The sequence below is a fragment of the Ranitomeya variabilis genome, chromosome 2, assembly GCF_051348905.1.
Source record: "Ranitomeya variabilis isolate aRanVar5 chromosome 2, aRanVar5.hap1, whole genome shotgun sequence".
Lineage (NCBI taxonomy): Eukaryota > Metazoa > Chordata > Amphibia > Anura > Dendrobatidae > Ranitomeya > Ranitomeya variabilis.
This window is the reverse complement of record NC_135233.1, coordinates 593,962,416-593,987,018: the sequence shown is the minus strand read 5'-3', so window position 1 is coordinate 593,987,018 and position 24,603 is coordinate 593,962,416. Positions and strand designations below refer to the sequence as shown.

Genomic DNA, 24,603 nt, shown 5'->3' with positions numbered 1-24,603 from the left:
AACACTTGAGTATGATCAAAGCCTCCTCAAACAGCCGCAGCCCACCTTCACAATATGTCTGCGCTGCCAAGGCCGTGCTTTAAATCCCAATACTTACACAACAATGGGGATGGATTGCTGTGCAAAAAAAAAATGGTTCTTGGAGATCTTGGTATGTTCATTGTATTCCTCTTTAAAGGATCAGCATCCAGATAGTGAGAAATGTTGATTATGGACAACCCTTTAAATAAGACCATATTAGAAAACTGCATAAATAGCAATTCCATAAGGTAATAGAAGCTAAAGATCATCACCAAACTGTGTCTCTAAGGCCGGAGACACACTGGTGCGAGATACGGCCGAGTCTCGCTGGTTAAAAGCAAGCTGTGGCACCTGCACTCCGGAGCGTGCAGCTGCATAGCAATACATGGAGCTGCACGCTCCGCTCCGGAGTGCCGGTGCCACAGCTTGCTTTTAACCAGCGAGACTCGGCCGTATCTCGCACCAGTGTGTCTCCGGCCTAACAGTGGGGTCCCACCAATCTAATGATCCACTGCATAAGTGTTCGAGGCTATAATACCCTTTTTATTTACCATTTTGATGTGCTGAATGTGGATCAGTCAAACTGTAAATCTTGAAAAACAATAAAATTTATTACTAATCGTTCAAGGTATAAATTGCAAAACCTCTACAGAGCATAAAAAACCCACTACTAAAACAGAAAATCTGCAAGAAAAGGGGCAGTAATGGTAAATGAGAAGGATTTGGAGTCTTACTGTCTACAGTCCAGATCTGCACTAATGCATTCATTTCACCTGATATTTAATTAAAAAAATATAACTTGTATATTAAAAATATATATATTAAATATAATGTAAACAAACATTTAATAAATATATATTAAATATATATATTTTACATAAATATGATATAAATTTAAAAGTATATGTATACTTTTGATATATATATATATAGTGTATATATCAAATGTATACACATATATATATTTTAAATGGATTTTATAACAAAAAATATAAATATATATATTTTAATTTATACATGTTTTGTTGTCTGTAAAATCTATATTTTTTATACACTTTTTTTTAATGTGCATAATATAAATATATATGTGTTTAATTTACATGCACTAAAAAAAAAATATATATATAAATACAAAAATATGTGATATATATATATATATATATATATATTTTTTTTTTTTTAATGTGTATAATATTTACAGGAAATATATACGGTATATTTATTATACATTAAAAATAATAATATATATATATATATATATATATATATATATATATATATATATATATATATAATATAGCGCCACATTATATGTTATAAAATCCATTACTAGAGTACAACGCAGCCCCCTGCGGAGATTCGGCACGCGCCCCCCAACCCTCTCAGCTGCTCTCTGCCGGGATATTCTCTATAAGCACCTGCTGCAGCTGGAAGCATAGGACGGACCCTCCTCCCACCTCGCCCCCTTGCACTTGTCTCCGCTCTCTATTGGACGTGCTGGAGGCCGCATGGTAATGTACCCAGAGAATGTCTCCCCAGATTGTGACTATCCTGGGCTAGGGGAACGTGGCAGAGGATGCCCAGGTCTTTCCTGGTAAAGAAGCCCTGCAGCCACAGGATCCCAAACTATGGACAACTGCTGGAGGCGCAGGCAGGTAAGGGGGCGCACACCCCGGAATATGTATGTCTTCCATATCTCTCATTGAGTGTATGAGACCGAAATACTATACAGGAAAAGTTACTTTATATTAGTAAATATCTGTAAACATAAAGTATCTCTATTGCATCTATGTAAATATATATCGTTACTTTAGATTTATCCCATTGAATTCTTGCCATTCCTACATCGCTACGTACAGATTATTATAGTTTATGGATATTACTCCCTAATAAAGGCGCTAACCCCCCAATTAATACAGTGATTTATTGTCCTTCGCTTTCTCCTATTATTATAAGTAAAATCAATCGCTACTGAATAGAAATCTGGCCAATAAAAAATAATCTATATATTGTTAATTTTTATTTTCCCGTTGGATCTGATGTTCGCAGATATTTCAGAAAAATCTATTAGGCAATGGGGGAAATTTGCAACATTGCTAAGCACTTCTCCCTTATTCCACCCTGCCTACGTATTTGCCACTTTTTCAGGTTTCTATTCACCATGCCCTCTGGACACTTATAGGTATTTTCTGTGATTTTTACAACATTTTTCCACGAGGCAGAATTGTTATAAAATTCCAGCAATCACACGCGGCCTCAGATGTGACGTTAGAACGTGCGCCATGTGACCGCAGTAATTGCTTAGGTAACTCATGGACCGGAAGACTGCTATCCAACCCTAAAAGTCATTTATTTATTTTATAATATTTCCTACCATTGGTTAAGTTTTGTACAATATTTCTAATACATTTTTTCAATTTAACAAAAAAAAAAAAGATTCTGGCCTATTTTCTAGTTTCCATGTTAAAGGACCATCCATTTTTGCTGCTTCCCCTTTCCAAAAATATCATTTGTCACATCGAAGTAAATCTTTTACATCTTTGTTCCCAGAACCAGATCACTTTACTATCTTTTTTCTTTTTGCAATATTTTACATTTCACCGTACAGTATGGAGAAAATACATTCACAAAAAAAGTCTGTAAATAAAAAAAAAAAAAAAGTAAATTTTCAGTGAAAGCCTCAAAATTCCAAGGGTAGATAATGACGACGTGGACCATTGGGTTGGGGACATCTGGTGTCCATGCTATAGAGGAAAGTAAACGCTGGATAACTAGAATACTTTATCTTGTTAGGCCGGTTTCACACGTCAGTGGCTCCGGTACGTGAGGTGACAGTTTCCTCCCGTACCGGAGACACTGACACACGTAGACCCATAAAAATCAATGCATCTGTTCAGATGTCATTGATTTTGTGCGGACCGTGTGCGGACCGTGTCTCCGTGTGCCAAACACGGAGACATGTCAGTGTTCGTGGGAGCGCACGGATTACACGGACCCAATAGAGTCAATGGGTCCGTGTAAAACACGCACCTCACACGGACATTCTCCGTCTGGGGTCCGTGTGGCGTGCCGGAGACAGCGCTACAGTAAGCGCTGTCCCCCCCACATGGTGCTGAAGCCGCCATTCATATGTTCCCTGTAGCAGCGTTTGCTATAGAGAAAATATGAATGATAGTGTTTAAAATAAAGATCCATGTGTCCGCCGCCCCCCCACCCCCTGTGCGCCCCCCCCGCTGGTCAGAAAATACTTATCCGGGTCCCCCGTCGGCTGTCGCTCCTTCCTGGTCTGGCCGCGCCTCCTACTGTATGCGGCCGATTACACTCATGAATATGTGGCTCCACCTCCAATAGGGGCGGAGCCGCCTATTCATGAGTGTAAATGAGCGGCCCCACGTGACCGCATACAGTAAGCCGCGGCCAGACCAGGAAGGAGCGACTGCCGACGGGGGATCCGGGTGAGTATTTTCTGACCAGCGGGGGGGGCGCACAGGGGGTGGGGGGGCGGCGGACACATGGATCTTTATTTTAAACACTATTCTTCATATTTTCCCTGCAGCAAACGTTGCTGCAGGGATGATATGAATCGCAGCTTCAGCACCATGCAGAGTGGGTACCACACGCTCCGTGTGGTACCCACTCGCCATACGGGCGGCACACGTGTGCCGCAGGTATGGCCTCCGTGAGTTCCCAGGCACACGGACACGGATAACTCCGGTACCGATTTATTCCGGTACCGGAATTATCTGGACGTGTGGGACAGCCCTTAGTGGGCGACCCCTGTGAATTCTCGCCCGTCAGAAATGCTTTTGTGCTGGGATTTCTTGCTGGAACTAATTCCTATTTCTGGGAGCGGAGGAGCAGGTGCAGCCGGAGAGACATGTGACTGCACCGTGACCAGATACCACATGCACCTGCAGCTCACTCCTCCCGTCTCCGAATAGTGAACCCCATATCCATATACAAAAGACTGGTTATTCTCTTTGCAGTCTCTTAATATACAACACTAAGGCTAGTTTCACACTAGCGTTAACTGCAATACGTTGCAAATGCGTCGTTTTGCCGAAAATACGCATCCAGCAAAAGTTCTTGCTGGATACGTTTTTTCGTCATAGACTAACATTAGCGACGCATTTGCGACGCATTGCAAAACGTCGCGTCCGTTTTGCGATGCTTGGGCGTGTGTTAGCGGACCGTCGGGAAAAAAAAAACGTTACATGTAATGTTTTTTGCTCCCGACGGTCCGCTTTTAGATGTTCTGCAGCAGCTCAGGCACTTTTACAATTATAGGAAAGCTTCTTATTTATTTTTTTCCCCCTTATTTTGAGTCGGGCTTGTCAGATTGACACCATGATGTCTCTATAACATGGGATTAGTCACATTTTATTCCCCTTTTTGTCAGAGATCCCCAAAAAAGAGGACAAAGAACAGCTTTATTCTAGGGTGTGAAAAGCTTATTCCCGTCTCCGTAAATTAAGTCTGCACACCGGTATAATCATGCTATCTACGTTCAAGAAAATGTCAGTTTTGGTCACTCGTTAAGAGCAGCATTTTGTGCTCCAGAGCTGTCCTTCCTCTTAGGAAATTATCATTAATTACCATTTTGCAGTTATTAGTGCCGAGTCTTCTGGTATACACCGACTCTATCCTCTGTACCGAGGATTACCACTCCAGCTATTGTGAAATAACAAGTCCCAGCATGCCCTGACAGCCGCCTAAGCAAAATGTCGGTGGAAGGGACTGCTGGGAGTTGTAGTTAGCTCCAAAACCAACATGATCTACCTTCTTCCAAAAAAAAAAAAAAAGTCTACAGATTACAGGTTGTACTGCAGCTCAGCTCAATGAGAGTGAACAATGCCACGCTGCAATACTACACACAACCTGTCGATAAAGGTGGCACTGTTTTTGTAAGGGGGCAGCCATGTCTTTCGACTCCTGGACATCCCCTTTATCATGGTTTAAATAGTTGGATTAGATAAGAGTAAAATAAAATTACACTTTTTTTTTTTTTTTTTTTTTAAAGGCGCCCTACAGGAAATTCTGCGTGATGCCTCCCGCGAGGGTTTGATGGTCGTGCATTCCCCACTGCGAGTTCAGCACTGGTTATAACGCTTTTTCTGGAGTGTTTCTTTAAATATATTGCTTCTCTAGGATCAGATATGCAGTTTAAGGGTTTGTTCACACAACACACCCGTCCAGTTTTTAAAACTATGCATTACACACTCTCCCCGGGTCCAGTGGCACTGCTTCCACTGTCTGTAACGCTGATACCGCTGCAGCCAATCAGTAAGCTCTGCAACTGCCCAAGTTGATGGTATAAGCCACTGGGTGCTGTAATTAGCCACAGTGCTGTCTAAAGGCCCCGTCTCACATAGCGAGATCGCTAGCGAGATCGCTGCTGAGTCACAAGTTTTGTGACGCAACAGCGACCTCCATAGCGATCTCGCTATGTGTGACACGTACCAGCGATCAGGCCCCTGCTGCGAGATCGCTGGTCGTGTCGGAATGGCCTGGACCTTTTTTTGGTCGCTGAGGCCCCGCTGACATCGCTGAATCGGTGTGTGTGACACCGATCCAGCGATGTCTTCACTGGTAACCAGGGTAAACATCGGGTTACTAAGCGCAGGGCCGCGCTTAGTAACCCGATGTTTACCCTGGTTACCAGCGTAAATGTAAAAAAAAACAAACAATACATACTCGCCTTTCGGTGTCCAGGTCCCTTGCCGTCTGCTTCCTGCTCTCACTGACTGCCGGCCGTACAGTGAGAAGTGAGAGCACAGCAGTGACGTCACCGCTGCGCTCTGCTCTCACTGTACGGCCGGATCTCAGTCAGAGCAGGAAGCAGACGGCAAGGGACCTGGACACCGAAAGGCGAGTATGTACTGTTTGTTTTTTTTGGTAACCAGGGTAAACATCGGGTTACTAAGCGCGGCCCTGCGCTTAGTAACCCGATGTTTACCCTGGTTACCCGGGTGCTGCAGGGGGACTTCGGCATCGTTGAAGACAGTTTCAACGATGCCGAAGTCGTTCCCCTGATCGTTGGTCGCTGGGGAGAGCGGTCTGTGTGACAGCTCCCCAGCGACCACACAGCGACTTACCAACGATCACGGCCAGGTCGTATCGCTGGTCGTGATCGTTGGTAAATTACCTCTCAGCTGTTCCATGTGTCTGCAGCATTAAGGCCCCGTCTCACTAATTAGTGAGACGGGGCCCTAATGCTGCAGACACATGGAACAGCTGAGACTCAGGTATGGACCTGGGGAGGGTGGGTAAAAACCATTCATTTTTTTGTGGTTTTTTTTTTTTACAAACTGCAGCCAGGGTGATGGGAGGAGGAGAGGATTTTTCTGAAACTGGAAAACCCCTTTAATAATTGACCCAATTATCTGTCATTTCTAGAAAGTTTTACTGGAGCTGGGACTGCTCAGCAGGGACACCAAGTGGAAAGGATGGTGTATTGCAGATGACTCCTAATGGAGAGACCTCAGTGATTCTCAAAAAATTAGCCAACATACCCCATGGCCCTTGTAATAGTAACATGCTAGCGGCTCATACTATGCTGGGACTACACGGCATTCTTTGGTCACGTGGCTACAGGCTCGTATATTTGGTCGCACTGCAACCTACAAGGTATCATAACAAGCAAGTCGCAAATAATCCAGCTTATACAACTTGCTTGTTGCCCATATTGTGGCTAAAATTCTGTGTAGCCCAAGCCTTATCCGTGGTGTTACCATGTTGTGTGCTTTTGGTGCAGGTCCGGTGCCGTCGCTATATGAGATCGCGGACACCTCTTCCCCGACACAAGAGATCGCAGACCAGCGAAAAACACGAGACGCTACATCGCAGATCCAAGTGGAAAGAGGACAAGGGGATCACTTTAATAAAACATTGCTTAACCCGCTGGAAATTAGAAGGAGCGACGCTTTGCTAATTTTGCCAAATGGATTACCTCTCAAAGACAATATGAACAACCAGAACATGCCTCTCAAGGGCAGAACATCGGACGGAGGATGCGCAGCACCCGGGAATAAAGCCGCATGCAACTCCAGCTCTCAGGAAGAATCGCCGTATGGGCCAGATTCTGTGGGGCGCTTAGACTTTCCAAAACCAGATGGATTATTCCCCGGGAACAAAATAAGGAACTGTCGGTATTTTAGTTGCCCCCATTGTCCCAAATCCTACAGTAGCCTGGGGGCCCTAAAGATGCACATCCGCACTCATACGCTGCCCTGTGCATGCCGGATATGTGGCAAAGCCTTCTCCAGACCTTGGCTTCTACAAGGACATATTAGGACACATACAGGTAAGAGGGACGGCAGAATGCTATTTTAGAGGGTTTTTTCCCAAAATCCCTAATTATAACCTATCCATGGGTCGAGCAGCCACACCTCTGTGCTAATCAAGACAGACCCGTTCTCGGGACAGCTGGGGGTCCCAGCGATCGTACCCTCTGCTGTCAACAAGTTAACCGTTATCTTATGGATGGGGAATAATTAGCAATTCTAGAAAAACCCCTGTTGGGGCTCATAGGTTCTTATGTGATCATGAAATGTATCTATACATAAAGGTAATATTCTTTCTTCTGTCAACACTAGAGGGAGCTCTGTGTGTACTGATTATACCTTGCATTCAATGGGCTGTGAGCGCCCTCTAGTGGTGGCTGAATGAAAGCACAGTGGTGTCCTAGGAAAAATTTCAACAAGGAACACATTAATATTTTTATACTTTGAGAGTGCCTAAGGGTATGTGTCCACGTTCAGGAAACGCTGCGTTTTTGACGCAGCGCTGAGCCGCAGCGTCAAAAACGCAGCGTCCAGATGTTACAGCATAGTGGAGGGGATTTAATGAAATCCCGTCTCCACTGTGCAGGAAAAAACGCATGCGTTTTTCCCGCGAAAACGCACATGCGGTGCGTTTTTTAAGAACGCAGCATGTTGCTACATTGAGCAAAACACGCAGGAACACCACAGGTGACCTGCCAGTGACTTCAGGTGCATTTTTGGTCAGGATTTTACTTGCATAAAATCCTGACCAAAGCCTGAAGCAAACCTGAACGTGGACACATACCCTAAGTTAGAAAAATGTATCCTAAGGCTGCGTGTCCACGTTCAGGATGGCCGGCGGTATCGCCGGAGCGGCGAAGCCGCTCGGCGCTAAGCCCCGTCCCCTTTCTGGGACGCGATGATGCCGGATGTGTTAACTGTACACATCCGGGATCATCGCACCCTCGCATAGCGCCCTGTGATATTACTTGCGGCGACACAGCGTCGCCGCAGGTAGCACGGACATGCTGCGATCTGAAAAGACGCGCAGCATGTCCGGAGTCGCAGGGAAGTCGGATGCGTGTTTCCACGCATAGTGGACACGGGATTTCATAAAATCCCCTCCACTATGCTGGAACATCTGGACCCCGCGTGTTTGACGCTGCAGCTCTGCGCAGCGTCAAACAAGCAGCGTTTACTGACCGTGGACACATAGCCTAAAAAGTTCATTCCGTTAAAGCAGTCCTTTTCATCGGTTATTGAGAGGTTGAATGGTTCCTCATTCTGATGCATGGTTTTGCTTATAGTGGGGTCAATCAGTCCCTGGAGAAGTCCTCTTATGCAATGTATCAACAATATGGCTGTCATCATGCAAAGAGATATCAGTAGCGAATGAGTCAGCTCCATCTGCCAAATAATCCAGGTTTGTAAATGGATCCTTTATCCCTGCCGTCATGCCCTCCAGGGTTTGGTTATACTGCCGTCCGGGGCTCCCGTTTCTGTGAGGTTTACGGTATAAGCACAGAAGTCCTTGCCAAACGTTTTTACATTTTTCCAATCCGTTTCTCTGATGAAGCATGTGTAGTTCCCTGGGTATGGGGTCACATATTTGAGAGACCCATCAAAAACGGATGAAATCTATCAATGGAAAACGACTGCTTGAATGTTATGGACTTTTTTGGGATACATTTTGTGCAAACAGAAGGGAACTGTTAAAAAAAATCAAGAGTTAAATAATGTTTAGAGGTTTGTACTTATCAAATATTTGTTTTTGGGCTAGAGATAGAATGAGATACAGGACTTGTATCATCTGAGTAGTCCTTTATTCTTATCTTGCGGCGAGTGGACAAGGCATTGGTCATAAGCGATGTCAAACCTTTGAATTCTGTACAGTCCCTCAGATATACTTGTCTATTTCTTATTCATTAATATCTATTTGCGGAATTAACTACATGGAATGTTAGTTATCATACAAAAAATACTTGAAGAGACCAAGCTGTCTTGAACTGTGTCCCCCGAATACTACGCCTGCTTATCTAACCCACCGGTGATGATAAGTCCTGTATCAATCCATGGTCACAATCTCATTCTATCTCTATCCCAGAAACAAGTGTTTGAAGTATAAAACTATAAACTTTCTTTTATCCTTTCCATGAGAACATCTCTTGGAGATGCATTGTGCTATAACCTTTAACTGTTGATTAAACCACAGCTCCGAATGACGTTGTGTCAATTGTTGGGGGTCTCAGCTGTTAAGTATCCCCTGGATTAGTAGTTATTAACTATTCAGTGGGCCTGTCCCTCTTGGAATAGCCCTTTAACTCTGTAATGAAAAGTGTAATTTTTTTTTTTTTTACAAATTATGGGGAGAATTTATTCTGGTCTTTATGGCGTAAAATGGTCCGAAAATTCTATACACAACAGTTCTATGCACAAATTTGCAACTTTTTACCCCTCCTGCCACTTTCCATATTCTTGGAAAAAAAAATTATATATTGTTTTATTTTTAATTTCTTTACTGTCATGTGTTTTATGTTCTGCATCTCCTACTTTACGCAGGTGAGAAACCATTTTCGTGCTATCACTGTGGCCGCGGTTTTGCCGATCGCTCCAACCTGCGGGCTCACCTGCAGACCCATTCAGAAGTGAAGCGGTACAGGTGCCCAGGTTGCGGGAAAACCTTCTCCCGTATCTCCCTCCTCACCAAACACCGCGATGGCTGCTGCTGCCCGGTATCCTGACTCTCGCCATCCATCCTACTGCCGTGGGAGAAGCCGACGCAACAGCCTCAATCATTACAAGACACGTTGCTTGTTTAAAAAAACGAGGAGACCCCCTGCCCGCAATCTCGGACTGTATTACAGTGTCACGCGGCCACTGGTTGGCACCGTTCATATCTTCTCCTATAAAGCATCTGTGCCCATGTTGTACTGCTTTATAATTCTATACAATTATTCCCGACTGGAATAGAATTAATTCATGAAAATATTCTGCAAATATTCCATCGTAATTCACAATAATGCGTCCACTAGGTGGCGATGTTTTGTGGGCGAATCCAGGCAATGTGGCAGCTATATGGGTCGTGATGCAGCCTGCGCCATTATCTACCTAGGATACATTTGTAATAAAGCTCATGTTTCCTGTGTCCTACATAATATAATTCTGTGAAGCTCGGGTGTCACTCCGCGATGGAGATTAGCAGACCTTTTTTAAGGATGATGTCTTTATGGTTTACATAATAGGTAGTTTTGAGGAATTTGGTAGCACATATCAAGGAGGTGCAGTAGAGGAACAGCACCATGCAGAGTTCTACACTTCTAGAAAAGCGGACGAGCCCTCTTTAAATCAAGGGATGCCTGACTTGCTGACATATTCGGGTTATCCCTAGGACTATCCCAGGCATACCCCCCCACCAAGACACTTGTGTAGTGACAGAATGCAGAGTATGAACCCTGTAGTATGGAGGACCCTTCACCACCACCCCTGCCCCCCCCCCCGGTCCTGCCCCAGATCCAACTTCATTCTCATACTATATGACCCATCATTGTTACCCAGCTTCTATTTCCAGCGTCAACATCTAAATGTGTCGCTGCACCTGTCTCGGGAGGGAAAGTATTTTTGCAGGTCTAAAATAAGAGAAGATGTTTTCCCTCCTGGAAAAAAAAAAAAAGTTGGTGTAATGTCCGCTGCTTGTTGGCAGGTGGAGGGCTGTGCGACACTGCGGGGGTCAATGAGATTTTCCATGTGTCCTGTACACCACATATCACACCTCTCCTCTACCTTCCTGCAAACCATTGACATTTTTCGCTGTTGCTTGGTAATAGATGAGAAGAAGAAATATTTATTTCCATGGCTGGAACTGAGATTTTTTTTTTTTTTTTCATTTCAATCTTTACTTAAAATAAAAAACTTATAATTCTCACACAATCTCATATTTCCTGTAGTTTCGGCAAACAACACGTGTACATTAACAGCCATGATCAAACTCTTCCATTTTTTGCATTTAAGCATCTAATGAGCGTGTGCCAAGGTCATTCCGAAGGAAGGAGAAGGAGGTGACCTTTGACATCTCCTATTGTGATTGGCGAATCCTGTGTTATTATCTGTGTATAGTGTTACCTGACATTTCAATCCTGCCTCTGATGATAATGAGACTGCTGAAAACATAAAGTCTAAAAAATACCTTAGTGGCTAGCGTGATTGCAAATTTATTTTTATTAATACAGATAGTGAGATGAAAAAAAAACATTGCCAATTAAAAATAAAATGTTACACGAAACCCCGATTTTAAATCTTCTGATAATTGCTTTAAGGAGCATGTCTATTCCAAGACTGAATACCCAAGTCTCCTGCTGGAGTATTTTGATGATTAACATTGACCTAATATGAGGGCAGATTTATACTAATGCATGCTGCTTATTGGAAAAAGATGTTCCCTTCTTGCGCTAATACACCCTCTTCAGACAGAAATAACCAACTCTACAAATAAATTAATCCATCGCCTCCTTAAGTGGTGCCAGGTGCCCTCTACCACCTCCACGTGACTGGGCAGACCCAGCTCAGACCTTTAATGCTTAGTGTGATCAATGATGGCCCTTAAAGGGACAGTTAATCCTAAATGCTAGTTCTGAAGCCACCACTAGGGGGAGCTCTGGAGCCTACGCTTCAATGTATAAACGGTTTACAGTAAACTCCTAGTGGTGGCTGCAGGTAGATGGAGTTTTGACACTTCTCTCCATGTCTCTGCAGGGGAATTGTATCAGAATGGCAAAGCGCTTACTACTATACAGATATTTAGTAGGTGGGTGTGAGGGGTGCTTTACCATTAGGACCCCACTAATCCAAAAGTCCCCAGTGTGAATATATGGGTAGAGCACAGGCGCGGCCACTACTCCATTCTCCTCTTGGGTTATATGGGAGTTGCACGTCTATTGTTCCCATAGATGTATATAATAATAATTTTATTTATATAGCGCCAACATATTCCGCAGCGCTTTACAACTTATATGGAGCAGGTGCGCTACCGTCACTGCCCTTTGATGCCCGTGTCATGGTGTATGCCCACCTAACAGAGCTGTGACATGTAAGGTGTTGTCACAGAAATACAGCCCACTATAAATATCCAGCGCCAGCTCAGTGAAGGGGATTTCTCTGGGGTGGTATGTCGCATAAAGTGCTAAAAAAAGCCTCCATGTTACTATGTATACCCCCTCTAAGTGGCACTCCCCCAGTTCCTTGGCATAAGCTCTGTGTCTCTTTGGATTTTTCCCTGGCATTACCCCAGCCTCGAGACTTTCCTACGCTCCCTCGCCAAGGCCGGACATGCCAAATTCTCATGCCATAAGAGACACCTGTGGACAGTGAGACTCTGCAGCAGATTATCCCCATTACCAGCAGTATTAAAAAAAGGCTTCAAGAACTGATCCTGTACTGATCCTCAGTTACATCCTGTATTATACTCCAGAGCTGCATGCACTATTCTGCTGGTGCAGTCACTGTGTACATACATTACATTACTGATCCTGAGTTATATCCTGTATTATACTCCAGATCTGCAGTCACTATTCTGCTGGTGCAGTCACTGTGTACATACATTACTGATCCTGAGCTACATCCTGTATTATACCCCAGAGCTGTACTCACTATTCTGCTGGTGCAGTCACTGTGTACATACATTACATTACTGATCCTGAGTTACATCCTGTATTATGCTCCAGAGCTGCACTCACTATTCTGCTGGTGCAGTCACTGTGTGTATATATATATATATATATATATATATATATATATATATATATATGTATACACGCATGTGGTCAAAATTGTTGGTACCCCTCGTTTAATGACAGAAAAACCCACAATGGTCACAGAAATAACCTGAATCTGACAAAAGTACTAGTAACTGAAAAAGATGAGACAAAAGGGACATGTTAAATCACGGTGTGTCCACTAAGGCCTCTTTCACACTTCCGTTTTTTACAATCAGTTACAATCCGTCAAAATGTTGAAAAGACGGCTCCTGTGCAGATTGTAAAAAACGGATGCACTGGGTCCGTTTTTTTTTTGACGGATCCAACGAGGCTATGTGCACATGTGTATGTGTCTTCGCCGCGTTTTTCCGCTGTTAAAACGCATACACAACACATGTTAAAAATAATAAAAAAAATTAAAATTTGTGATTTTCTTACCTTCCGGCGTCACCCGCAGCCTTCCCGCGGCCCCAGCAGCCTTCACAGACAATGACCTGTGATGACGTAGCAGTCTCGCGACACCACTATGTCATCGGGTCATTTCGCCAAGCATCACTGGGAACAGGAGCTGCAGGGAGCATCAGGAAAGCTGCTGGGGCAGCGGAAAGGCTGCGGGTGACACCGGAAGGTAAGAATATCACAAATTTTTATTATTTTTAACATTATATCTTTTTACTATTGATGCGGCATAGCCAGCATCAATAGTAAAAAGAGAGAGAGATAGAGCAAGAGAGAATTTCCCTGACAGGAAATTCTTCCGCACATGCTCAGTTTCAAAAGACGGCATCAGTCTTAAACACCTTGACCTACACTCATTCTCTGAATCCCTCCTCCCTCTCACAGATATAAGTTCCTTACACAATGCGGATGACGCTGCCGCTCTATATAACACCACAATAGCTGTAGCTTTGGAATCTGCTACCCCACTTACACATACCAAAGATCGCAAAATCAACAGACAGCCCTGGCACACCAGCCTGACCAAAGAACTGAGGCGAGCTTCCAGGGCTGCTGAGCGCAGATGGAAAAGATCCCACTCCAACGAGCACTTCATCGCATTCAAACAGTCCCTCACTACTTTCAAGACCACACTCGCCACAGCTAAACAAACCTACTTCTCATCTCTCATATCCTCCGTCTCACAACCCTAAACAGTTATTCAACACCTTCAACTCTCTCCTCCGTCCCCCAGCACCTCTTCCCTCCCCACTCATCTCAGCTGAAGACTTTGCCTCATTTTTCAAGCAGAAGATTGATAACATCAGAGACAGTTTTGGTCAACAACCCCAAGAGCCCTTCCTCCCGACTTCCCAGCCCTCCACCTCCAATACCAACTTCTCCACCATTACAGAAGATCGACTCTCCACTCTACTCTCAAGATCACATCTCACCACCTGTGCACTTGACCCGATCCCATCCCACCTCATCCCAAACCTCACCACAGTCTTCATCCCAACCCTAACCCATCTCTTCAACATATCACTAACAACTTGCGTTTTCCCCTCAAGCTTTAAACATGCCTCCATCACACCTATCCTCAAAAAGCCCTCTCTTGACCCATCCTCTGTATCTAGCTATCGCCCTATATCACTTCTCCCCTATGCCTCAAGACTACTGGAACAACACGTCTACCTTGAACTGTCCTCCCATCTCTCTTCTTGCTCCCTCTTCGACCGCTTACAATCTGGCTTCCGGTCACACCACTCCACTGAAACTGTCCTAACTAAGGTCACCAATGACCTCTTAACCGCCAAGAGCAAGCGACAGTACTCTGTCCTCCTCCTGGACCTGTCGGCTGCCTTTGACACAGTGGACCATTCCCTATAATTACAGACCCTCTCATCCCTTGGCATCACAGAATTGTCCCTATCCTGGATCTCATCATACCTAACAGACCGGACATTCAGGGTCTCCCACTCACACACTACCTCCTCACCTCGCCCCCTATCTGTCGGTGTCCCACAAGGTTCAGTCCTAGGGCCTCTGCTCTTCTCCATTTACACCTTTGGCCTGGGACAGCTCATAGAATCTCATGGCTTCCAGTATCACCTGTATGCTGATGACACACAGATCTACATCTCTGGACCAGATATCACCTCCCTACTAACCAGAATTCCTCAATGTCTGTCCACTATTTCATCCTTCTTCTCCGCTAGATTTCTCAAACTTAACATGGACAACACAGAATTCATCATCTTTCCCCCATCTCACGTGACCCCCCCAATGAACCTATCCATTACAGTAAATGGCTGCCCACTCTCCCCAGTCCCACAAGCTCGCTGTCTCGGGGTAATCCTTGAGGCTGATCTCTCCTTCAAACCACATATCCATGCCCTTTCCACTTCCTGCCGACTTCAACTCAAAAATATTTCACGAATCCATTCATTCCTCAACCAAGAATCTGCAAAAACCCTAGTCCATACCCTCGTCATCTCTCGCCTTGACTACTGCAACCTCCTGTTCTGTGGCCTCCCCTCTAACACGCTCGCACCCCTCCAATCTATTCTAAACTCTGCTGCCCGACTAATCCACATGTCCCCCCGCTATTCCCCAGCTTCTCCCCTCTGTCAATCCCTTCACTGGCTCCCCATTGCCCAGAGACTCCAGTACAAAACCCTAACCATGACGTACAAAGCCATCCACAACCTGTCTCCTCCATACATCTGTGACCTCGTCTCCCGGGACTTACCTACACGCAACCTCCGATCCTCACAAGACCTCCTTCTCTACTCCCCTCTTATCTCCTCATCCCACAATCGTATACAAGATTTCTCTCGCGTATCACCCCTACTCTGGAACCCTCTACCACAACACATCAGACTCTCGCCTACCATCGAAACCTTCAAAAAGAGCCTGAAGACCCACCTCTTCTGACAAACCTATAACCTGGAGTAACCACCGATCGACCAAACCGCTGCATGACCAGCTCTACCCTCGCCTACTGTATTCTCACCCATCCCTTGTAGATTGTGAGCTTTCGCGGGCAGGGTCCTCTCTCCTCCTGTACCAGTTATGACTTGTATTGTTCAAGATTATTGTACCATGGAATAAATGGCGCTATAACAATAAATAATAATAATAATCAGTCGCTGGAGTCCAGCTTTTGACAGTCAGCAACGGATCCTGCGTGCATAGACTTCCATTAGGCTACTTTCACATTAGCATCGTGCACTGCACGTCGCTATGCGTCGTTTTGGAGAAAAAACGCATCCTGCAAAAGTGCTTGCAGGATGCGTTTTTTCTCCATTGACTTGCATTAGCGACGTAGTGCGATGCATTGCCACACGTTGCAACCGTCATGCGACGGTTGCGTCGTGTTGCGTCAGACCGCCGCCACCAAAAAAGTTGCTTGTAACGTTTTTTGGTGCGTCGTTCCCATCTTTTCCGACCGCGCATGCGCGGCCGGAACTCCGCCCCCGCCTCCCCGCACCTCACAATGGGGAGGGATGCGTTGAAAAACAGCATCCGCTGCCCCCGTTGTGCGGCGCTTGCACAGTATGCGTCGGTGCGCTGCAACGTCGCATTGCGACGTGCAGTGCACGACACTAATGTGAAAGTAGCCTTATAGCCAACGACGGGCAGCGCAGGATCCGTCGCTGAGCGATTTTCCGACATACACAAAAATCATTTCTATGTGTTTTCTTTGCCTGATGGACAGCAATTTTACGACGGATCCAGCGCACGACGGATGAAACGGATGGCCATCCATCACAATCCGTCGCTAATACAAGTCTATGAGAAAAACGGATCCAGCAGAAAAATTTGTTGGATCTTTTTTTTTTAACAAAACGAAGCATTGTGATGGAAAAATAAAGACGGAAGTGTAAAAGAGGCCTAACTAGTATCACAGGTGTCTACAAGCTTGGAATTAGCGAAAACTGATAATATCTTGGTCAGTGATCATACTCAGTGGTGGTAAATGGTTGCACGTCCAATTGGAAGAGTGTTTCAAGTGGGCTACCACAATGCTCTGTCCTGGCCCCAGTGGTGGTCAACATTTTTATAAATGATCTAGATAAAGGAACTGAAGGTAAACTAATCACATTTGCAGACTATGCAAAGCTATGGGGGATAGGTAACACTAGAGACGACAGAGAAAGGATTCAGAAGGTTCTAGATAAGCTTGAACAATGGCCAGCGACTAATAGAATGGTATTTAACAGGGAGAAATGCAAGATTCTACATCTGGGCAAGAAAAACAAAAATTACATCTACAGAATGGGAGGAATAGAACTAAGCAACAGCACGTGTGAAAAAGACTTGGGTATACTAATAGATCACAGACTGCACAGGAGTCAACAGTGTGATGCAGCAGCAAAAAAGGCATACACGGTTCTAGGATGTATTAAGAGAAGCATAGAGTCTAGATCACGTGAAGTAATTATCCCCCTCTACTCCTCTTTCGTCAGGCCTCATCTGCAATACTGTGTCCAGTTCTGGGCAACACATTAAAAGACATTAGAAAAACTGGAGCAAGTTCAGAGAAGAGCTACCAGGATGGTGAGCGGACTGCAAAGTATGTCCTACGAGGAACGGTTAAAGGATCTGGGAATGTTTAGGTTGCAAAAAAGAAGGCTAAGAGGAGACTTAATAGCTGTCTACAAATATCTGAAGGGATATCAGTGTAGAGGGGCCATCATTATTCTCATTTGCACATGGAAACACGAGAAGCAATGGAATGAAACTGAAAGGGAGGAGATACACATTAGATATTAGAAAAAACTTTTTGACAATGCGGGTGATCAATGAGTGGAACAGGCTGTCAAAAAAGGTGGTGAGTTCTCCTTCAATGGAAGTCTTCAAACAGAGGATGGAGGGACATCTGCATTGAGCAGGGGGTTGAATACGATGACCCTGGAGGTTGGTACCTTCCAACTCTAACATTCTATGATCAGTAAAGGATCAGTAATGTAATGTATGTACACAGTGACAGCACCAGCAAAATAGTGAGTGCAGCTCTGGAGTATAATACAGGATGTAACTCAGGATCAGTAATGTAATGTATGTACACAGTGACTGCACCAGCAGAATAGTGAGTGCAGCTCTGGGGTATAATACAGGATGTAACTCAGGATCAGTAATGTAATGTATGTACACAGTGACTGCACCAGCAGAATAGTGAGTGCAGCTCTGGAGTATAATACAGGATGTAACTCAGGATCAGTACAGGATCAGTAATGTAATCTACTGACAATTATCTAATGTTGGAAAATGGCTCCGTTAATGTTTTTGACCTCTGACAGCTGCAGTCCTATGTGACAAGCAAGTAGCAATAGTGATCTACCGGTGGACCCCCAACACCAACTCCTGTGACCCCCTCGGCAGGTCAGCAGCCAGGCAGTTAATATCCGAGTCTGCATCCCACGTGCTAAGAAGAGGGTTCAGGCCGTGACACATTTATTCCTGGCCGCGGTATGAATACGTGTGTGTTTACACTCCCTGGAGTCCTCGCATGTGTGGAATACTTTCCACGTGAAGTGGCTGCTGCAGGAGGCTTGCACTTGTTAGCAAATTTCTCAGAGCGGAAACTTGGACCTTACAGCACGAGATCGGAGACACCCGGTCCATATACCCGGCTTGCAGTCTGGACACCTCGGCATTGGGCGCAGCTGATAGTGCAAGATGCATTCACCAAATAATCAGTACATAAAATAACTGTTGAGGATTATAAAAGTGTTCCAACTATAGCAAGATATGTTCCCTATAGCTGTGCTGCTTCTCCTTGATCACACCCCTCCAATAGCTCATTAAGTTTATTAAAATCATTGCAGAAGTTACATGCGGCCGGCAATGACCATCTTGTGGCCCCCTAGACATCTGATTCCTCTACGTTCAGTAACTCTCATAAAAATCAGCCCGATACTGGAAACATCCAGGAATGAAGCTTTCCATTAGCGGGATGAGACAATTAAACTGGACTTTCTCATTTACCGGACTGTGACAAATACTACCGAGCTTCCACCATATAACAACCACATAGATTCGAGCAACAAACATCCAGGGATTTATTCAGATCGCCATATTTGGGGTCAGGAAGGTTTCCCCCCCCCCCCCCCCGATATGAGGATATTCCAACAACAAGTCCTAGGGGTTATTTTTCGCCTTCTTATATATCAACATAGTAAGAAATTAAATGCCGAAATTGAAGGACTTTTTTCAGCCATACTCGCCATGTCACCATCTTGGTGGCAAGGAGAAGACTACCGGATATGGACAGACAGAAGGCAGAAGAGAGCACACTATGTATATAAGGGACAGCATTCTATATAGAGAGGACACTGTAATAAAGGACAGCTCTATAGATAATGAGAGAGGACACTACGTAATAAGGGATAGCACTATACAAAACAAGAGGGGACACTATGTAATAAGGGACAGCTCTATACATAAGAAAGGATACTATGTAATAAAGGATAGCACTACACGTAACAAGAGGGGACACTATGTAATAAGGGACAGCTCTATACATAAAAGAGGATACTACAGTATGTAATAAAGGATAGCACTACACATAACAAGAAAGGATATTATGTAATTAGGACGGTACTATACAGAACAAGAGAGGACACCATTTAGTAATGGATGGCACTTTACATGATAAGGGAGGACACTATGTACTAAAGGATGGCATCATACTTAAAAAGAGTTAAACAAAAGCCTGCACACCTGTAGTATTAAAGTAATATGCATTTGCACATATATGTTGCAGCTATGTGGAAACAAATGAAAACATGAAAAAAGCACTATGAGTACGAACAATGCGATAGATGCAAAAATACCACTATTCCTAAAATATAAAAAACATAGGGTACTTAGGTAACTTTTTTTAAATTCAAAAACAGTAAATGCAACCCAACCACGACACGGTGTACCCAATCTAGATGGTCCTTAACTCTAGTGACTCCCCTCTATGTGCCTACTAAGGCCTCAAAGGGACACAGGGGCAGAGACAGGATTTGTGCTTGACTGTGATTCAAACCTAATGGGGAAAGCAGGTTGGATAAAGGTGCAAAGCCTAAATGGGTGGGTGCAGAGAGTGGCACATCCCCTCAGTGTATTAAATACAAGTAAATTAAAAGATAAGGGTCAGCATGCCTGTAGTATTAAAGTAGAATGCAGGAGCACATATAAAAGAGACACCGATATACATAATAATAGATGACACTATCTAACTAGAGATGGTACTGTACATAATAAGGGAGTACACTACGTTATAAGGGATGGTGCTATATAAAAGAGGACACTATATAATAAGTGACAGCACAATACATAAGATCGGTTACTATGTAGTAATAGATTGTGCTGTACATAATAAGGGAAGACACTATGTAATAACGGATGGCGCTATACTTAAGAAAACACTATATGATAGGGGATGACACATTAAATAATTGAAAACTATTTAATCCCTTAAGCCCCGAGGGTGGTTTGCACGTTAAAGACCGGGCCGATTTTTACAATTCTGACCACTGTCCCTTTATGAGGTTATAACTCTGGAACGCTTCAACGGATCTTGGCGATTCTGACACTGTTTTCTCGTGACATATTGTACTTCATGATAGTGGTAAAATTTCTTCGATATAACTTGCGTTTATTTGTGAAAAAAACGGAAATTTGGTGAAAATTTTGAAAATTTCGCAATTTTCCAACTTTGAATTGTTATGCCCTTAAATCACAGAGATATGTGACACAAAATACTTAATAGGTAACATTTCCCACATGTCTACTTTACATCAGCACACTTTTGGAACCAAAATTTTTTTTTGTTAGGGAGTTATAAGGGTTAAAAGTTGACCAGCAATTTCTCATTTTTACAACACCATTTTTTTTTAGGGACCACATCTCATTTGAAGTCATTTTGAGGGGTCTATATGATAGAAAATACCCAAGTGTGACACCATTCTAAAAACTGCACCCCTCAAGGTGCTCAAAACCACATTCAAGAAGTTTATTAACCCTTCAGGTGTTTCACAGGAATTTTTGGAATGTTTAAATAAAAATTAACATTTAACTTTTTTTCACACAAAATTTATTTCAGCTCCAATTTGTTTTATTTTACCAAGGTAAAAGGAGAAAATGGACCCCAAAAGTTGTTGTACAATTTGTCCTGAGTACGCTGATACCCCATATGTGGGGGTAAACCACTGTTTGGGCGCATGGCAGAGCTCGGAAGGGAAGGAGAGCCATTTGACTTTTCAATGCAAAATTGACTGGAATTGAGATGGGACGCCATGTTGCGTTTGGAGAGCCCCTGATGTGCCTAAATGTTGAAACCACCCACAAGTGACACCATTTTGGAAAGTAGACCCCTTAAGGAACATATCTAGATGTGTGGTGAGCACTTTGACCCAACAAGTGCTTCACAGAAGTTTATAATGCAGAGCCGTAAAAATAAAAAATCATATTTTTTCACAAAAATGATCTTTTCATCCCCAATTTTTTATTTTCCCAAGGGTAAGAGAAGAAATTGGACCCCAAAAGTTGTTGTGCAATTTGTCCTGAGTACGCTGATACCCGATATGTGGAGGTAAATGACTGTTTGGGCGCATGGCAGAGCTCGGAAGGGAAGGAGTGCCGTTGGAATTTTCAATGCAAAATTGACTGGAATTGAGATGGAACACCATGTCGTGTTTGGAGAGCCCCTGATGTGCCTAAACATTGAAACCCCCCACAAGTGACACCATTTTGGAAAGTAGACCCCCTAAGGAACTTATCTAGATGTGTTTTGAGAGCTTTGAACCCCCAAGTGTTTCACTACAGTTTATAACGCAGATCTGTGAAAATAATTTCTTTTTTTTTTTCACAAAATAGATTTTTTTAGCCCCCAGTTTTGTATTTTCACAAGGGTAACAGGATAAATTGGACCCCAAAAGTTGTTGTCCAATTTGTCCTGAGTACGCTGATACCCCATATGTGGGGGGAACCACTGTTTGGGCGCATGGCAGAGCTCGGAAGGGAAGGAGCGCCATTTGGAATGCAGACTTAGATGGATTGGTCTGCAGGCGTCACCTTGCATTTGCAGAGCCCCTGATGCACCTAAACAGTAGAAACCCCCCGCAAGTGACACCATTTTGGAAACTAGACCCCCCAAGGAACTTATCTAGATGTGTTGTGAGAACTTTGAACCCCCAAGTGTTTCACTACAGTTTATAACGCAGAGCCGTGAAAATAAAAAATCTTTTTCTTTTCCCACACAAGTTATTTATTAGCCCCCAGTTTTGTATTTTCCCAAGGGTAACAGGAGAAATTGGACCCCAAAATTTGCTGTCCAATTTGTCCTGAGTACGCTGATACCCCATATGTGGGGGGAACCGCCGTTTGGGTGCATGGCAGAGCTCGGAAGGGAAGGAGCGCCATTTGGAATGCAGACTTAGATGGATTGGTCTGCAGGCGTCGCGCTGCATTTGCAGAGCCCCTGATGCACCTAAACAGTAGAAATCCCCCACAAGTGACCCCATATTGGAAACTAGACCCCCCAAGGAACTTATCTAGATGTGTTGTGAGAACTTTGAACCCCCAAGTGTTTCACTACACTTTATAACGCAGAGCCGTGAAAATAAAAAATAATTTTATTCCGCAAAAATAATTTTTTAGCCCCCCAAATTTTTATTTTTCCAAGGGTAACAAGCGAACTTGGACCCCAAAAGTTGTTGTCCAATTTGTCCCAAGTACGCTGATACCCCATATGTTGGGGTAAACCCCTGTTTGGGTGCACGGGAGAGCTCGGAAGGGAAGGAGCAATGTTTTACTTTTTCAACGCAGTATTGGCTGGAATTGAGATCGGACGCCATGTCGCGTTTGGAGAGCCCCTGATGTGCCTAAACAGTGGAAACTCCCCAATTCTAACTGAAACCCTAATCCAAACACACTCCTAACCCTAATCCCAACGGTAACCCTAACAACACCCTTTACCCTGACACACCCCTAACTCTAATCCCAACCCTAATCCCAACCGTAAATGTAATCCAAACCCTGACCCTAACTTTAGCCCCAACCCTAACTTTAGCCCCAACCCTAACCCTAACTTTAGCCCTAACCTAACTTTAGCCCCAACCCTAACCCTAACTTTAGTTCCAACCCTAACCCTAACTTTAGCTCCAACCCTAGCCCCAACCCTAACCCTAGCCCTAGCCATAACCCTAGCCCTAACCCTAATCCTAATGGGAAAATGGAAATAAATACATTTTTTCAATTTTATTCTTTTTCCATAACTAAGGGGGTGATGAAGGGGGGTTTAATTTACTTTTATAGCGTTTTTTTTATAGCGGATTGTTATGATTGGCAGCTGTCATACACTAAAAGACGCTTTTTATAGCAAAAAAGTTTTTGTGTCTCCACATTTTGAGACCTATAATTTTTCCATATTTTGGTCCACAGAGTCATGTGAGGTCTTGTTTTTTGCGGGACGAGTTGATGTTTTTATTGGTAACATTTTCGGGCACGTGACATTTTTGATCGCTTTTTATTCCGATTTTTGTGAGGCAGAATGACCAAAAACCAGCTATTCATGAATTTCTTTGGGGGGGGGGGGGGGGGCGTTTATACCGTTCCACGTTTGGTAAAATTGATAAAGCAGTTTTATTCTTCGGGTCAGTACGATTACAGCGATACCTCATTTATATCATTTTTTTATGTTTGGCGCTTTTATACGATAAAAGCTATTTTATAGAAGAAATAATTATTTTGGCATCGCTTTATTCTGAAAACTATAACTTTTTTATTTTTTTGCTCATGATGCTGTATGGCAGCTCGTTTTTTGCGGGACAAGATGACGTTTTCAGCGGTACCATGGTTATTTATATCTGTCTTTTTGATCGCGTGTTATTCCACTTTTTGTTCGGCGGTATGATAATAAAGCGTTGTTTTCTGCCTCGGTTTTTTTTTATTTTTTTACGGTGTTCACTGAAGGGGTTAACTAGTGGGACAGTTTTATAGGTTGGGTCGTTACGGACGCGGCGATACTAAATATGTGTACTTTTATTGTTTTGTTTTTTTATTTAGATAAAGAAATGTATTTATGGGAATAATATTTTTTTTTTAGGATTTTTTTTTTTTTTTTTACACATGTGGAAATTTATTTATTTTTTCTTTTTTACTTTGTCCCGGGGGGGACATCACAGATAGCTGATCTGACAGTTTGCACAGCACTCTGTCAGATCGGCGATCAGACTTACAGCACTCCAGGCTTACCAGCGCCTGCACTGAGCAGGCGCTTGGTAAGCCACCTCCCTGCAGGACCCGGATGCAGCCCCGTGGCCATTTTGGATCCAGGGACTGCAGGGAGAGGAGGTAAGAGACGCTCGGAGCAACGCGATCACATCGCGTTGCTCTGGGGGTCTCAGGGAAGCACGCAGGGAGCCCCCTCCCTGTGCGATGCTTCCCTATACCGCTGGAACACTGTGATCATGTTTGATCGCAGTGTGCCGGGGGTTAATGTGCCGGGGGCGGTCCGTGACCGCTCCTGGCACATAGTGCCGGATGTCAGCTGCGATAGTCAGCTGACACCCGGACGCGATTGGCCACGATCCCCCCGAGAGCGCGGCCGATCGCATATGACGTACTATCCCGTT

At 44.0% G+C, this 24,603-nt stretch overlaps 1 protein-coding gene across 1 annotated transcript; it reads left to right on the top strand.

Moving 5' to 3' along the window:
* The first annotated feature begins 1,392 nt into the window (after positions 1-1,392).
* On the top strand, positions 1,393-11,199 carry SNAI3 (snail family transcriptional repressor 3). The gene is made up of 3 exons (XM_077292771.1): positions 1,393-1,676; positions 6,776-7,324; positions 9,843-11,199. Exons 1-3 carry the CDS (start codon positions 1,598-1,600, stop codon positions 10,022-10,024), a joined length of 810 nt encoding a protein of 269 aa, XP_077148886.1. The 5' UTR covers positions 1,393-1,597; the 3' UTR covers positions 10,025-11,199.
* The last annotated feature ends 13,404 nt before the right edge of the window (positions 11,200-24,603 follow it).

Excerpts from the sequence above, each read along its gene's own strand:
- SNAI3 (XM_077292771.1), top strand. The coding sequence starts at position 1,598 with ATGCCCAGGTCTTTCCTGGTAAAGAAGCCCTGCAGCCACAGGATCCCA. Across the intron at positions 1,677-6,775 it reads ACTGCTGGAGGCGCAGGCAG|GTCCGGTGCCGTCGCTATAT; the intron begins GTAAGGGGGCGC and ends CTTTTGGTGCAG. Across the intron at positions 7,325-9,842 it reads ACATATTAGGACACATACAG|GTGAGAAACCATTTTCGTGC; the intron begins GTAAGAGGGACG and ends TACTTTACGCAG.